Source organism: Cynocephalus volans, chromosome 14 (assembly GCF_027409185.1).
Source record: "Cynocephalus volans isolate mCynVol1 chromosome 14, mCynVol1.pri, whole genome shotgun sequence".
Classification (NCBI taxonomy): Eukaryota; Metazoa; Chordata; class Mammalia; order Dermoptera; family Cynocephalidae; genus Cynocephalus; species Cynocephalus volans.
In genome coordinates this window covers 96,243,970-96,261,752 of record NC_084473.1, presented here as the reverse complement: position 1 = coordinate 96,261,752, position 17,783 = coordinate 96,243,970, and the positions used below count along the sequence as shown (strand labels likewise).

The window sequence follows — 17,783 nt, the reverse complement described above, 5'->3', positions numbered from 1 at the left end:
TTGAAAGTAAAAATTTACTTCTTAAAGTAATTCCGTGCATTTCCAAAATGCCTACGTGCTCCTAATTTTTGGAATCATAACAATTTTGAAACAATGATAGTATAGCTTACTATTTTCTCAAGACTTCTTTTTTCTTTTTTTTTGAATATTAAGATATGAAATATGCCTTTTTGTGAACATACGTTTATTAATTTATCAACAAATTTTGGTGAGTACACAGTATGTGCTATTCTAGGTGATAGGGATACAGTAGTGAATAAAGCAAAGTTCCTGCTCTTATGGAGCTTACATTCTACTAGAGAAAGACAGGTATTTGCAAATAGGTAAACATAAAATTACTGGTACTATTAAGATGAAAGAATAGTTGGGAAGAAAAGAATGATGGAGGGCTCCAATTCTAGGGAAAATGGAGTAAGCATGCTCCATCCCGTTTCTCCCATTGAAGACAATTATAAATCTTGGACAGAATACACAGAGGAGCTCTCAGTGAACTTGGAAAAAAAATGGTCCTAAAAGAGTTAGGGAGGGAGATGAGAACTTAAAGTTCCACCAAACCAGCAATAAGTTTACCATGTTTCTCCCTGGAATTGTCTGGCATGGAATCAGAGGCATCCAACCCGGATATAGGCACCAGGTGCAGACAGAAAGAACTAAAAAAAAAAAAAGCCTCTCTCTCTGGTACTCTGCAAATCACTAAACCTTCTTTGTTGGACATGTATAAGAGTTTCTTATAAATTGGTAAGAAAATGGTCAAAATTTATTAACTATAATCAAATATTCTCCAAAAAATCAAATATGAAATAAACGTATAAAAAAGATGTTTACCCCAACTAGTAATTCACAAAGATACGACAATGAGATTCTATTTCTTATTGCCCACTCTTACCAATTTGACAGAGGCTTCTGAAGTTAATCCTCAGTGCTTACTAATGTTTCCTGAAACAGTTTCGATATATTTCTTGCTGCTTTTTATTTTATGTTTATGGTGGTGGTGGTGATTATTTTTTAAATATATAGTTTTAAGAATTGGAAGAAAAATGTTAGCAATGATCTCTCTATTATTTTTTTCTCTACGATTTACTGTGTTTTCTAATTTTTTGTACCTTTATAATGTATTGATTTTATAATGAGAAAACTATATCATACCGCTATGTATTTTGTTTTTGTTTTTGGTGGCTGGCCGATATAGGGATCCGAACCCTTGACATTGGTCTTATAACACTGCACTCTAACCAACTGAGCTAACCGGCCAGCCCAAGCCACGTAGAAACAGTTTTGAAGGCACCTGTTAACCTTTCAAGTGACACTTTCCTTTCCTTTGGTGTTGATGTACAGGAGTTCCCTCTGGCACACGTGTGCAACAACACAAATAAGATGACATTAGTTAACCCCCAAGGAGTCCAGCTCAATATCTACAGGGAAAAAGTGGAACAGGCAATTAAGTCCTATGAAAAGTGAGTATTACTCCTGGCTGCTCTTTAATGGGTGTGGAATTTATTTGCTTGTTTTGGCTTATTATCTCTTATTTCAGCTTAGATTATTTTTTATCTGAAGCAGCTATTTTAAAATTGTCCAACACCAACATCATCAGCAGCAGCAGCAGCTAACATAGGGGCTTCCTATGTACATTAGGTACTTTGTTTGAATATTTTCCACAGAGTTTTAAAGAAGTCGTCTTCCCTTTCCAAACTCTATAGAAATCTCATGTTTCCATGAGATCTTTAAGATCATTTTAGCAGAGTGAATTTGGTCCTTTTGGCATCTAACATTCTGTAAAGTGACTAATAAAACTCCACAGTAATGTGATAATGGAGATAATGTAAGCATATATTAGTATTATTAAAATTTTTCTGCCAAGTTCAATATCCTGACCAGGTTGACTACAGTAAAAATCATATTCTCAATTAGCCGCTGTGTCTGTGCTGAGACAGCAGCCTCTCCCCACAGGGGCAGATGACCCATCTTCACTCCTGTCCATGCTCGACTCACCTCCCCAGCAACTGATTAATTCTTGGTGCTCAGCACTTGAACTCCGAGCATGCCCACCTTCTTCAGGCACGCCTATTCTTGGTCTGGAAGCTGTGCGGTTGGGTTTTCATTTACCACCATGTGGGTGGGTGAAATAAAAGCTAATGACATGGTCCATGCCAACATTTGTTGGTCTATTGTCATTTTGCAGTGTGTCTAGTATGTGTTCAAAACAAGTATAAGGCCTGACTCCTGCCCATAAGGAATGCACAATCCAGTCCAGTGCAGGCCCAGCACCCATCGCAGGCCTCTCCAGCCACCTTCAACCTGAGCCCCTTCCTCTGCCCTCACCTAAGAGTTGCAGCTGTCTTACCTGGGCTGTCTCAGTGGCCTCCACGGGCTCCTCAGTATTGCTCAGGTCTCTACCTGCCCTTGGTCTTTCTCTCAAAGGCAGGATGAACTGTTTTAAGGTCCACCCTTCCCCAAGCATTTGAGACTCCATGCGGGCCTCAGCTTTGCTCCTGTTCTTCCTGATCTGCTGCTGTCCCGCAGCTGGTCTTTTGTCCCTTCTTGCCTCAGCACCAGTGCCCTGCTCAGAGAGGCCTTTCCGCAGTCCCCCTCCGCTGTCACCCTACGTGTGGCCCTCAGAGCATGCATGGCATCTGCACAGGCCTGTCTCTGCCCTGCTAGGATGTCAACTCCCAAGGTCAGGAGCTTGGCCAGCCTTGTTTTCTCCTTCATCCCCTATTTCCAGCAGGTCTGTATGTATGTATATATTTGACTATTTGAATTTAATTCAAATTTGATATCATTCAACTTTAGTTATTAAAATTCTTCAAATTCGCTTATCCAAAAATGTAAGATAATAATGCCATTGAGATTCTAATATAATTTGTTTGATAATTTGAAAGTTTGAGTCCTATAATTACCTGGTCTGTGAAAGCCTGGTGCAGGGCCACAAGCTAGCACTTTGAGGTCAGACAGTTCTCATGGGTTTCATTCTTGGCCCTGGCACCTACTCTGTGCGTGTACATGGCAATCAGGAGCCTCCGATTTATTTATATATTTATTTATTTATTGGCGGCTGGCCAGTACAAGGATTTGAACCAGAGACCTTGGGGTTATAAGGCTGAGGTCTAACCAAGGGAGCCTCAGATTTCTTATCCACAGAACCTCTCTCACAAGGCTGTTGTAAAGATTATGTACATTGTAAGGTCGCCGAGGAAGGAGACACTAGCCAGGCAAAGGATGGAAAAAAAGATTTTATTATTGGCAAGCAGCAAGCAGACCTCCTGGGCTGTGCCGAGAGGCACTTGGGTGTCTTCTTTTGTAGGGTTAAGATTAATATCTGGCCTAACCAAGGGAATGGTTACAATGTTCCACTTTGGGTACAGCCTGATCATGGGAACAGAGACTTAGGGAAACAGAAACTTAGAGAAATTAAACTGAAGGACAGGGACTTTCTAAATGTCAGGCTCTCAGTTCCAGGGACCTAACATACGTCATATGTAAAGAGCAACTCATATGAATTACTTCCCCTTTTCATTCCCTGAATCTGCTTCTCAAAGTTTCTAAGCCTCTCTCTTCTTCAGCACCTGCAGGGAACAAACATTGAGTTATTCCTGGTCACTCTATATGTACATCTCACTTAATCCTCTCAATGCCACGGATAGGTGGTATTATTCTTGTTTTTTCGGTGAGAAAGCACAGTTTCAAAAACTTGTCTAACACAGGACCGCAGAGCAGAGAAGGAGGAGACTGACATTTGAACCCAGACGCATGTTATTCCAAAGCCTTTATCCGCACTCTCAGCTCCCCAGTACACTGCATCCACTTTCAATGTTTAGATATAAAAGGATTTTGAATACTTTTTTTTTTTTTTTAACAAAAGCACAAAATCCCAATCCTTTTAACATGTCATGGAAGCTTTGGTCATTCTTACATGAACCACATGATTAAAGAAACCCAATTTCCAGATAGGTCCCAAAGAACCAAAAACTTCAAGTGAGACAGAAGCACTGAGCTGGCTTATTTCCCTCTTTTCCTGTCTGTCACTTACAGAACATTTACCTGTGTCAGACACATTTCTATGTGCTGTGCACACATTAGCTCACAGAAACAGTAGGAGAAGGGAGATACTGTTATCATCCCCGTGCTATGGAAAAGTGGGTACTGGCTGAAAGTGTCACACTAGTAAGAGGAGACGCTCACTGACTTTGAGCCCAGGCCCTGTGGCTCAACTCTATGCTCGTAAACCACCATGCCAGACTCTCTTTCCATGTCCTCAGGCTCATAGTGGGAGAGCAGGGCAAGATAACAACACCCAAAGTGTGTTCTCAGAATCCTGTCCCACGGATGCTGGCTCCAGTGGTTAGAAGAATGCCTCCTAGGGAGGGATCATGTTCTCCCACCTCATTTTATTGACACAATTTTTTTTTCCCATGGAACATTAGCCCACAACCCCTGGTGCTAGTGTTTTGTGCCCTGCAGTCCAGGAAACCTGCATTGGGGTAATGATGTAGCAGAACAGAACTGGGCTGGAATCTCTGAAAGAGCATCATAGATTAGTAACCAGAAGGGGAGCTGTAACTACCTTATGGGAGCCACTGGCTCCAGCCTCCTTTCCTCTTGGGTTGAAGCTTCTCTCTGAAAACATGTTCAGTGACGATATATGGTCCCAGCACCACCAGCCGGCTGTGATGGTTGAGCAAGGCGCTGCTTCTGTCTGCCCTCTCAGCAGCCTCGTTTGGAAAATAAGGCGGGTCAGGCTGGTTGATCTGTAAAGTGAGTCTCCCCTGATCCTATTATTTATGACCCTCTAAGCCCCATTTGCTTTGAGAATCCAGGCAGGAAAATGTCTACAAAAGGCCAGCTAAGGGCACGGTTATGTTTTCCTTAGGAAGAAAAATGACGGGTGTTTAGAAACATCTTGATGCAGAGATAGTGAGGACCAGTTAGTTTGTTCACTGCCTTTACTCAGCCTGAATTCTAGCTGAGCTGAGATCTCAGCCCTCCTTTAGTGTGACACAATTGTCACAAAGCCATGAGGCTTCTGCAGTGGTGCTGAGGGAGGGAGATGCTCGTATCCCATCTCTGCAAGCAGATGGCAGTGGCATGTTCCAGTGGTGACGACACTTGGCTTGGGCTCCCCTTTCTGGGCCTTTAGAGCCTCGGGTCAGCCTTTTGCCATGAAATTGAGTATTGCTACTAAATTATTCTTCTTGATATTTTTTAAAACAGGCGCTTGAATAAAATCGTTTGGCGAGCATTATCTCAAGAGGAAAAAGAAAAGTAAGCCATTCCATTCCCTTCTCACTTAAAAAAAAAATTTTTGGTGAAATTCACATAACCTAAACTTAACCATTTTAAAGTATACAATTCAGTGGTATTTAGAGTTTTCAAAATGTTGTGCAAACTACCACCTCTTTCTAGTTTCAAAACTTTTTCATCATCCCAGAAAAACACCTTGTATCCATATCCCATTCCCCTCCTAACCCCTGATAATAACTAGTCTGCTTTCTGTCTCCATGAATTTGTTTATTCTGAATATATCATGTGAAAGTAATCATGTAACATGTGTGTCTGGCTTCTTTTACTTAGTTAATGTAAAAACTAAATGTTTTCAAGGTTCGTACAAGCTGCAGCATGTATCAGTACTACATGTTTTATATTTATATATGTTTGTTTACTCATTCTTGCATTGGTGGACATAGGGTGGTTTCTGTATGTTACTATATACATTTGTGTTAGAAGTTCCTGTGTGGGCATATGTTTTCATTTCTCTGGGATATATACCTAGGAATGGGTTTGCTGGTTAAGGAACCACCAAACTGTTTTCCACAGCAGCTACACCATGTTACATTCCCACCAGCAATGTACAATGGTTTCTATTGCTTCACATCCTCTTGAACAATTGCTGCTTTCCTTTTTTTCTTGTTTTTAAATTAAAGTCATCCTAGTGAATATGAAGTGCTATTCCATTGTCATTTTGATGTGTACTTTCTTAATGGCCAATGATGTTGGACAGCTTTTCATGTGCTTGTTTATTCGTATATCTTTTTTGGAGAAATATCTATTCAAGTTCTTTGTTCGTTTTTAATTTGGGTTGTGTTTTTGTTGTTGAGTTGTATGACTTCTGAATATAAAACCCTTCTCAGATGATTTGCCAGTGTTCTCTCCCATTTTGTATGTTATATTTTCACATTCTTTGTCAACGTTCTTTGATTTCCAAAAGTTTTTAATTTTTAGGAAGTCAATTTATCTTTTTATTTCTTTTGTTGTTTGTACTTTTGGTGTCAAATTTAAGAATTCATTGCCAAATACAAGGTCATGAAGATTAATCACTTTGTTTTCTTCTAATATGTTTATGGTTTTAGCTCATACATTTAGGTCGTTGATCCATTTTGAATGAATTTTTGTATGTGGAGTAAGATAGAGGTCCAACTTTATTCTTTTGCATGTGGATACTCAGTTTTTCTACCACCATTTGTTGAATTATTTTTTCCTATTGAATGGTCTTGGCACCCTTGTCAAAATCAATTAATCAGAAGTATTTGAGTTTATTTCTGGACTCTCTGTTGTATTACATTGGTCTATATGTCTGTCTTTATGCCACTGTGACATTGTTTTGACTACTGTAGCTTTTAGTAAGTTTTGAGATTGGGAAGTATAAGTCCTTCAACTTTGTTCTATTTCCAGATTGTTTGCCTATTCAGGGCACCATGAAGTTTCATATGAATTTGAGAATTGGCTTTTCCATTTCTGGCGGAAAAAAAGCCATTAGACTTTTGATAGGAATTGCACTGAATCTGTAGATTGCTTTGGAGAGCCATTGCCATGTTAACAATATTAAGTCTTCCAACCCATAAACATGGGATTTCTTTCCATTTATTTAGGTCTTTAATTTCCTTCAGCAATGTTTTATAGTTTTCAATATACAAGTCTTTCACATCCTTTGTTATTTTACTCTTTTGAATGCTATTGTGGATTTGGTTTTTCTGCATGCTTACATCATTTATACGAGATAAATGGAAACTTATGTTTACAAAAAAATTTGTACATGGATGTTCGTAGAAGCTATATGTTTTAGTTCATTTCTATTACTTATGACAAAATACCTGGAATGGGGTGATTTATAAAGAAAACAATATTTATTGCTTACAGTTTTGGAGGATGGGAAGTCCAAAGTCCAGGGAACACATCTGGTGAGTGTCTTGGTGGTGGTGGCAGTGACTCAGGGGTCTCACATGGCAGAAAATGGTGTAGCAGAGAGAGACTAACCTCTCATGTTCTCTTCTTTTAAAGCCCTCAGAACTACGCCCCTGACTACCATTATTAATCCATTCACCATGGCATGGTCCTATAATCTAATGACCTCTTCAGGGCCCCACCTTTCAATTACTATAATAGGATTTCTCACCCTCAACAGTTACAGTGGGGATTAAGTTTTGGGGGAACATTCAACCCAAGGCTCTATATTCATAATAGTCAAAAACTGCAAACATCCCAAATGTCTCTTAGTGGATGCATGATTAAACAAACTGTGGACCACTATTCAGCCAATCTGAAAAGGTTACAAACTGTATTAATCCATTTGTATGGTTTTTATTATTTATTTTATTTACTTATTTTTCAGGATAATTAGTATCTTCAAAATTACACAACGTAATCAATTTTTGTGGTCCTTTATCAATTTCTCACTAACTCTTCTTCCCCCTCCACCTTTCCTACCTCTAATAACCTCAGTTCTGTTGTCTCCTTTTGAAAGTTCAATGGATTATTGTGATTGTTATATCTTTCTTTCTTCCACCCTCTTTTTTTGTTTTGTTTTGTTTTAGCTGCCACTTGTGAGTGAGAACATGTGGTTTTTACCTGTGCTTGGTTTATTTCAATTAAAGTAATTTTCTCTAAGTTCATCTATGTTGCTGTGAATGGCAGATTTCTTTTTTTTTACAGCAGAGTAGAATGCTATTGTAAATGGGATTGTTTTCTTAATTTCATTTTTAGATTGTTCGTTACTGGTATGTAGAAACACTACTGATTTTTGTGTTTTGATCTTGTACTTTGCAACTTTGCTGAATTTATTAGCTCTAGTGGTTTTCAGGAGGAATCTATGAGATTTCATATATACAGAAATATGTCATCTGCAAATAGATATTGTTCTATGTCTCCCTTTCTGATTTGTATACCTTTCATTTTTCCTCTTGACTAATCTGCTAGAACTTCTAGTATAGCATTGAATAGCAGTGGTGAAAGGGGACATTCTTGTCTTACTCCTGATCACAGAGGGAAACTTTCAGCCTTTCACCATTGAGTATATTAGCTGTGGGTTTTTCATAAATGCTCTTTACTGTGCTAAGGAAGTTCACTTCTGTTCCTGGTTTTCGGATTATTTTTTTCATGAAAGGTGTGTGTTGAATTTTGCCAAATGTTTTTTCTGCATCTGTTGAGATGATCAAGTGTTTTTTTCCCCTTTGTTCTGTTGATGTGATATATTAAATCAATTGATTTTCATAGGTTGTACCACCCTTTCGTTCCTGGGATAAATTTCACTTGGTTATTGTATAGAACCCTCTTAATGTTCTATTGGATTCTATTTGCTAGTATTTTGTTAAGGTTATTTGTGTCCATATTCAAAAAGGAAAGTGGTCTGTAGTTTTCTTTTCTTTAGTACCTTTGTGTAGCTTTGATATTAGGGTAATGATTGCCTCATTCACTGTGTTAAGAAGTGTTCCTTCTCTTCTGTTTTTTGAAAGAGTTTGAGCAGGATTGATATTAATTCTTATTTATATGTTTGGTAGAATTAGAATTCACCAGTTAGACCATCTCCATCTGGACTTCTCTTTGTTGAGGTTTTTTTTTTTAATTGTTTATGTTCAACATCTTTAATTGTTGTTTCAATTTTAATTTATCAACATACAGTGTAGTTGATTTTTATGTCCCTTTGCCAATTCCCCCTTTTCATCCCTTCCTCTCCCCCCATCCCCCCATCAACATCAACGTCTTTAATTGTTGGAGACTCTTGAGATTATCTATTTCCTCTTGAGTTGATTTTGGTAATCCATGTGTTTCTAGGAAATTCTAGGAATTTGTTCATTTTATCTAGGTTATCTAATTTTTTTGCATACAACTGTTCATATTATTTTCTATAATCCTTTTGATTTTTGTAAGGTCAATAGTAACGTCCCTCCTTTCATTTCTGATATTAGTATTTGTATTAGTATTAATCTTCTCTCCTTTTAGTCAGTCTAGCTAAAGGTTTGTCAATTTTCTTGATATTTTCAAAGAACCAGCTTTTCATTTTCTTGTTTCTATTATTTTTCTATTCTCTATCTTATTTAAATATGCTCTGATTTTTATTTTTCTTCCTATGATGTCTTCAGATTTAGTTTTTCCTTCTATTTTTAGGTCCTTGAGGTGTAAAGTTAAGTTGTTGATTTGAAATCTTTCTTTTTAGTGAAGGTGTTTACAGCTGTAAATTTCCCTCTGAGAGCTAGCGTTGCTGCATGCCATAGTTCTAGTATGTTGTGTTTTCATTTTTACTTATCTCAAAGTATTCTCTAATTTCCCTTCTGATTTCTTCTTTGACCCACTGCTTGTTTGAATGTGGTGTTTAATCTTTATGTATTTGTCAATTTTCCAGTTTTCCCTTTGTTATTATTTCTAGCTTCATTCCATTGTGGTTGGAGAAAATGCTTTGTAGGATTTTGATGTTTTAAAGTGTTTTAAGAGCTAATATGGTCTAACATATGGTCTGTCCTGGAAAATGTTTAGTGTGCACCTAAGAATGCATATTTTGTTGTTGGGTGAGGTGTTCTGTATGTGTCTTATTAAGTCTAATTGATTTGTAGTGCTTTCTAGTCCTCTGTTTCCTTTTTGATCTTCTCTCTACATGTTCTGTCCGTTATTGAAAGTCGGATGTTGAAGTCTTCAGCTATTTTTGCCTAGCTGTCTATTTCTCCCTTTAATTCTGTCAGGTTTGCTTCATATATTTTGGTGCTCTGTTGGTAGGTGCACACACATTTGTAATTTTATATCTTCTTGATGATTTGACACATTTATCAATATAAGATGTACTTTTTTGTCTCTTGTAACAATTTATGACTTAAAAATCTATTCCTCTAATAATAGTATAGCCACTCTAGTGCTCTTTTGGTTACTTTCTGCAAAGAATCTCTTTTTCCATTCTTTTACTTTTAACCTATTTGTGTCTTTGGGTCTAAAGTGAGTCCCTGTCAAGCAGAGTTTCTTTTGTAACAGTCTGGTTTGAATTGATATCAACTTAGTTTCAACAGCATACATTACCTCTGTTCCTGTCCAGCTTCATCCCTTCCCCTTTATATGGCTGTTTTCACAATTACTTCTTTTACATTGTGTGCTTATTAACATGGATTTATAATTTTTATTTTATTCATTTATATTTTAAATACTATAGGAAACAATAAGAAAAGTTACATACCAAAAATACAAGAATACTAGCTTTTATATTTATATATGTATTTATCTTTACCAGTCATGTTTATTTCATCATATGGCTTAGAATTACCTCCTACTGTCCTCTTTCAGCACAAAGAGCTATTTTTAGCATTTATTGTGCTTTTGTTTATGTGGAATTGTCTTAATTTCTCTTTCATTTTGAAGGGTAGTTTTGCCAGATATAGAATTCTTGGCTGACAGTGTTTTTCTTTCAGCACATTAAATATATCATTCTACTGCCTTCTGGTATCCATCATTTGTGATGAGAAATCAACTGTTAATCTTACTGAGGATTTCTGTTTTCATGACCAGTCACTTTTGTCTTGCTCCTTTTAAGATTCTCTCTTTGTGTTTCAACAGTTTAATTATAATGTGTGTTGGTGTGGCTCTTTTTGAGTTTATCCTGATAGAAGTGTGCTAGACTTTTTGGATGTGTAGATTCATATCTTCCATCAAATTTGGGAAATTTTTGGCCACTATTTCTTCAAGCCTCTTCACCACTTTCTCTCTCTTGTTACGTTTTGGAACTTCCATAGTGTGTATGTTGGTAAGCTTAACGGTGTCCCATAGGTTCTTTAAAGTCTGTTTATTTTCCTTCATTCTATTATAAATATTTCTGCTCCTCAGACTTGTTTATATCAATTGACCTGTCTGTAGTGTGAGGGGCATTATTTTCCCTTTACAAATAGTGATGATCTATAAGTTCACCAATTCTTTCTCCTGCCTGCTCAAATCTGCTGTTGAAACCCTCTAATGATTTTTTAATTTCAGCTATTGTACTTTTCAGCTTCAGTATTTCTATTTGGTTTGTTTTCATTTTTTTTTCTCTTTCTTGATATTCTCTCATTGTTGATACATCAGTCTCTCAATTTCCTTTAGTTCTTTGTCCACAGTTTCCTTCACCTTTTTGAGCATATTTAAAACAATTAATTTAAAGTCTTTGTCTATTTAATCCAGTGTCAACTTCCTTCTGTCAATTATTTTTCTTATGAGTGGGTCATATTTTTCTGTTTCTTTGTTTGTTTTGTAATTTTTTTGTTGAGAATTGAATATTTTGAATATTGTAATGTGATACTTCTGGAAATCAGATTTTTCCCCCACCTCATCAATTGTTATTGTTGCTTAGTGAAGAATTCATTTGTCTGTTTAGTATTTTTCCTATTTTTGCAAAAACTATATTCCTTGTCATGTGTATTCATTGAAGTCTCTGTTCTGCTATCTCTGTGGTTAGCCAGTGACTTGGCAGAGATTTCCTTAAATGCCATCCTCTTTCTTTATCAAGCAATCCCTTGGATGCTAAAAGTGGTCAACTAGATTACAGAGTTCCAAAGTAGTTTATTCTGGTAGTCATTGCTTTTTCAATAGTTTTTGTAAAGGGACCCATTTCTTGATTTTTCTTACTCTGCCATCTTTCATGACCTCACTTTACTCCTCAGTTTCTAAAGAAAGGTTTTAGTGTGTTACATGCTGTCATCTGATGCTCATTCTTTCCTTGTCAAGCCCACATAACTCTTTTGTTCTTGTTTCACCTTCTCTGAAGGCTGCCTATGAGCTTGGAAGATGAGAAAAGAGTCAGGGCCCTCAGGAGCTCCCTCCCTTGTAAGGGTCATACTGTGTGGACATTCACAATAACAATACAACATTGAATAAGATAGAGATACTCAGAGTTCTGGAACTTGTTGTTCAGAGGAAATGAAAGGTCATGGAGAGAAATTCGTTCAACCTGGGGTGGCTGTGTAAAAGGAATTAGGAGAGAGGTGGGTTTTCAGTAGATTTTATGGCCACCACCACCCTTATTCTCACCACCTTACTGAGCACCAGCTGTGTTTCATGCATTGCATGAAACACCTTCTCCTCATTATGTCATTTTATTCTCTTGACATCCTCATGTGAGGGGCACTGTTTCCCCTCTACAGGTAATGAGACTGTGTTTCTCAAATCATGGTCTCACACCAGCAGCAAAGCAGGAGATGGGGTACAGCTATCTGTGTTGGAAGAAGCCCTTTAGAGAATGTAGGATAAAGTCTGACAATCACTGCTGTAGAAAATGAAGTCATTTTGGCAGGCCAGTTAGCTCAGTTGGTTAGAGCACAGCCTTGTAACACTGAGATCAAAGGTTCAGGTCCCCATATTGGCCAGCCACCAAAAAAAAAAAAAAAGTGAATATAAAAACAATATATTGAGACTTCCGGTCAAGATGGCGGAATAGATGGTCCCCAGCATCACCCTCTCCCACAAATCAACCAATTTACAACTATAAAAATATAACATCAAGTGCGTATGGAGCAGGGAGACATCCAGCAGGGGAGGCAGAAGCTCCACAGAGACCACATGCCCTGCGGGGCTGCCGCCACGTGATCCAGCAGGTAGGCTTCACTGCCACCACCTGGCTCCATTCCCAGCCTGACCCAGTGTGAACGGAGCAGGGAGACGTCTAGCAGGGGAGGCAGAAGCTCCACAGAGACCAAATGCTCTGTGGTGACACCACGCAACCCAACAGCCCCGCCCAGTGCATGCAGAGCAGGGAGTCGTCCAGCAGTGGAGGTGGAAGCTCTGCAGAGGCCACATACCCTGCAGTCCCGCTGCCTCACAATCCAGCAGCCCAGCCCAGTGTGCACAGAGCAGGGAGACATTCAGCAGGGGAGGCGGAAGCTCTGCAGAGACCACACACTCTGCAGTGCTTCCATGCATCCCAGCAGCCCGGCCCAGTGCATGCGGAGCAGGGAGACGTCCAGCAGGGGAGGTGGAAGCTCGGCAGAGACCACACACCCTCCAGTACTGCCCGTGACCCAGAAGCCCAGCTGAGTGCATGCTGACCAGAGAGGTGGCGCCCTGGAGAGGGTCAAGACCTGAGGCAACCACACACACAAGGCACTAGTGGCCAACTGAGCAGACACTGATGTTGCCATACAAAATTAGCAACCCCAGCAACATCCTTGTCAGACAATAGTGTCAAACCTGTGGGCTATGAAACCCCCTACCACAATGGCTAAATATCGAAGAAAAGATAACAGAAATATGAAAAAATCAAGAAAGTACACCACCAAAGGGTAATAACTCTCAAACTCTAGATCCTATAGAACAAGAAGCCCTTGAAATGTCTGACAAGGAACTTCGAGTGATAATTCTAAAGAAACTGAATGAGATACAAGAAAACTCAGCTAGACAACATGATGAAATGAGGAAAAGTATACAGGACCTGAAAGAAGAAATGTACAAGGAAATCAATGCCCTGAATAAGAATGTAGCAGAGCTTGCCGAACTGAAGAATTCATTCAGTGAAATAAAAAACTCGACTGAGAGTTTAACCAGCAGGCTAGCAGAAGTAGAAGAGAGAACTTCTGACCTTGAAGATGGGCTGTTCAAAATAACACAGGCAGACAAAAGAAAAAAAGAAAAAAGAAAAAAGAATCAAAAGCATTGAAGAGAATCTGAGAGAGATATCAGACAACCTTAAGTGCTCAAATATCCGAGTCACGGGTATTCCAAAAGGGGAGGAAAAAGGAGATTGCATTGAAAACATATTCAACAAAATAGGGGCAGAAAAATTCCCAGGTATAGGAAAAGTCACAGATCTTCAGATTCAGGAAGCTCAAAGATCTCCAAATGTATTCAACCCAAAAACGTCTTCTCCAAGACATGTTATAGTCAAATTCGCAAAACTCAAAGACAGAGAATCTTAAAAGCTGCAAGAGAGAAGTGTCAAATCACCTGTAAGAGAGCCCCAATCAGACTAATATCAGACTTTCCATCACAAACCCTAAAAGCCAGAAAGGAATGGGGTGAAATATTCAAAATACTAATAGACAGATATTTCCAGCCAAGAATACTCTACCCCACAAGGCTGTCCTTCGAAAATGAAGGGCAAATAGTATATTTCTCAGACAAACAAAAACTGTCGGAGTTCACCACCACATGACCACCCTTACAAGAAATCCTCAAGGGAGTACTGGGTTTGGTTCCTGAAAAATAACTACCACTGCCATAAAAACCCAAGAAAAATCAAAACACACTAGTATAATAAAAATGGCTTTCATGAAGAGAAAACAAACAAACAAAAAGGCTATCTACAACCCAAGGAACCAACAAATACAGAAAACCAGCAGTACATCAGAAAGAAAGGAACAAAAGACACCTACGACATCCAAACAATAATCAATAAAATGCTAGGAATAAATCAACACTTTTCAATAACAACTCTTAATGTAAAAGGCTTAAATTCCCCAATCAAAAGACACAAACTGGCTGACTGGATTAAAAAGGAGGACCCAACTATATCTGCCTTCAAGAGACCCACCTCACCCATAAAGACTCACATAGACTAAGAGTGAAAAGATGGAGAAAGATTTACCATGCAAACAGAAAAGAAAAAAGAGCTGGAGTAGTTATTCTTATATCTGATAAAATAGACTTTAAACTAAAAACCATAAACGGAGACAATGAGGGACACTATGTAATGATAAAAAGATTGATCCATCAAGAAGACATAACAAACATAAATATATACACACCCAATGTTGGAGCAGCCAGATTTATAAAACAAACTCTATTAGACCTAAAGAAGGAAATAGATGCTAATATCATAATAGTAGGGGACCTGAACACCCCACTGTGAATATTAGACAGATCATCTAGGCAAAGAATCAGCAGAGAAACACAAGATCTAAACAAGACTCTAGACCAATTGGACTTGGCAGATATCTACAGAACATTCCACCCAGCAACCTCAGAATATTCATTCTTCTCATCAGCAAATGGATCATTCTCCAGGATAGATCACATATTAGGTGAAAAATCAAGTCTCAACAAATTCAAAAAAATTGGAATTATTCCATTTATTTTCTCAGACCACAGTGGATTAAAATTAGAAATCAATAACAAACGAAATTTGGGGAACTATACAAACACATGGAAATTAAATAGCATTCTACTTCATGACATATGGGTCCAAGAAGAAATCAAGCAGGAAATCAAAAAATTTATTGAAACTAATGAAAATAATGGTACATCATACCAAAACCTGTGGGATACTGCAAAAGCAGTACTAAGGGGGAAATTTATCTCATTAAATGCTTACTTCAGAAGAATGGAAAGATGGCAAGTGAACAACCTAACACTTCACCTTAAAGAACTAGAAAAACAAGAACAATCCAAACCTAAAGTTAGCAGACGGAAAGAAATCATTGAGATCAGAGCAGAACTTAATGAAATTGAAACCCATAAAACAATACAAAAGATCAACAAAACAAAAAGTTGGTTTTTTTGAAAGATAAATAAAATTGACAAACCATTAGCATGGCTAACTAAAAAAAGAAAGAAGATTCAAATAACACAAATTAGAAATGAAAAGATGATATTACAACTGATACATCTGAAATACAAGGAATCATTCGAGACTACTATAAACAACTATACGCCAACAAATTTGAAAATCTGGAGGAAATGGATAAATTTCTGGACACACACAAGCTACCAAAACTGAGCCAAGAAGACGTAGAAAATCTGAACAGTACTTGAAGTTGATACGACAAGCAAACAGAAAGGACATTGTTGGGGGGGAGGGAGGGAGGGAGAAGGGAGGGAGTTTTTGGTGATGGGGAGCAATAATCAGCCACAATGTATATTGACAAAATAAAATTAAAAAAAAAAAAAGAAACAAAAAAAAAAAAAAGAAAGAAAATCTGAACAGACCAATAACAATAAAGGAGATTGAAGCTGTTATCAGAAGGCTCAGAACAAAGAAAAGCCCCGGACCAGATGGATTCACAGCAGAATTTTACCAAACATTCAAAGAGGAATTGACACCGATTCTTTACAAACTATTCCAAAAGATTGAAATGGACGCAAATCTCCCAAACTCATTCTATGAAGCAAACATCATCCTGATACCAAAACCAGGTGAAGATACAACTAAAAAAGAAAACTGCAGGCCGATATCCTTGATGAATATAGATGCAAAAATCCTCACTAAAATACTAGCAAACAGAATACAGCAACACATATGTAAAATTATTCTCCACCATCAAGTGGGAAATGTGATACACCATATTAATAAAATCAAACACAAGGACCATATGGTCATCTCTATAGATGCTGAAAAAGCATTTGATAAAATTCAACATTCATTCATGACAAAGACCCTCTATAAGTTAGGTATAAATGGAGAGTATCTCAACATAATTAAAGCCATATATGATAAACCCACTGCCAAGATCATCCTGAATGGGGAAAAGCTGAAAGCTTTTCCTTTAAGAACAGGAACTAGACAAGGATGCCCACTCTCACCACTCCTATTCAACATAGTGTTGGAAGTACTAGCCAGAGCAATCAGAGAAGAGAAGGAAATAAAGGGCATCCAGATTGGAAAAGAGGAAGTCAAATTGTCCCTGTTTGTGAGATGACATGATCCTATATATCGAACAGCCTAAAGCCTCTACAAAAAAACTCTTTGAGTTGATAAAAGATTTCAGCAAAGTAGCAGGATACAAAATCAGCACACAAAAATCAGTAGCATTTCTATTCTCCAATAGTGAACATGCAAAAAGAGAAATCAAGAAAGCCTGCCCATTTACAATAGCCACCAAAAAAATAAAATACTTGGGAATTGAGTTAACGAAGGATGTGAAAAATCTCTATAATGAGAACTACAAACCACTGCTGAGAGAAATTAGAGAGGATACAAGAAGATGGAAAGATATCCCATGCTCTTGGATTGGAAGAATCAACATTGTGAAAATGTCCATACTACCCAAAGTGATATACAAATTCAGTGCAATCCCTGTCAAAATTCCAATGACATTTTTCTCAGAAATGGAAAGAACTATCCAGACATTTATATGGAATAACAAATGACCATACATTAAAGTCAACTCAAAATGGATTAAAGAATTAAATATATACCCTGAAACAATAAAACTTCTTAAAGAAAACAGGAGAAACACTTCAGGAAGTAGGACTGGACATAGACTTCATGAATATGACCCCAAAAGCATGGGCAACTAAAGGAAAAATTAACAAATGGGATTATATCAAACTAAAAAGCTTCTTCACAGCAAAAGAAACAATTAACAGAGTTAAAATACAACCAACAGAGTGGGAGAAAATATTTGCAAAATATACATCTGACAAAGGTTTAATATCCAGAATATACAAGGAATTCAAACAACTTTAGAAGAAAAAAACAAGCAACCCAATTCAAAAATGGGGAAAAGAGCTAAATAGGCATTTCTCAAAAGAAGATATACGAATGGCCAACAGACATATGAAAAAATGCTCAACATCACTCAGCACTCAGGAAATGCAAATCAAAACCACACTGAGATACCATCTAACCCCAGTTA

At 37.7% G+C, this 17,783-nt stretch overlaps 1 protein-coding gene across 2 annotated transcripts in view; it reads left to right on the top strand.

Moving 5' to 3' along the window:
* Positions 1–17,783, top strand: part of VWA3B (von Willebrand factor A domain containing 3B) — a 247,870-nt gene that overhangs the window by 178,580 nt on the left and 51,507 nt on the right. For both annotated transcript variants that reach the window (XM_063078561.1, XM_063078560.1), the window contains exons 19-20: positions 1,336–1,454; positions 5,209–5,259. In XM_063078561.1, the coding sequence (XP_062934631.1) occupies positions 1,336–1,454; positions 5,209–5,259 (170 nt within the window). The remainder of the gene's footprint in view (positions 1–1,335; positions 1,455–5,208; positions 5,260–17,783) is intronic.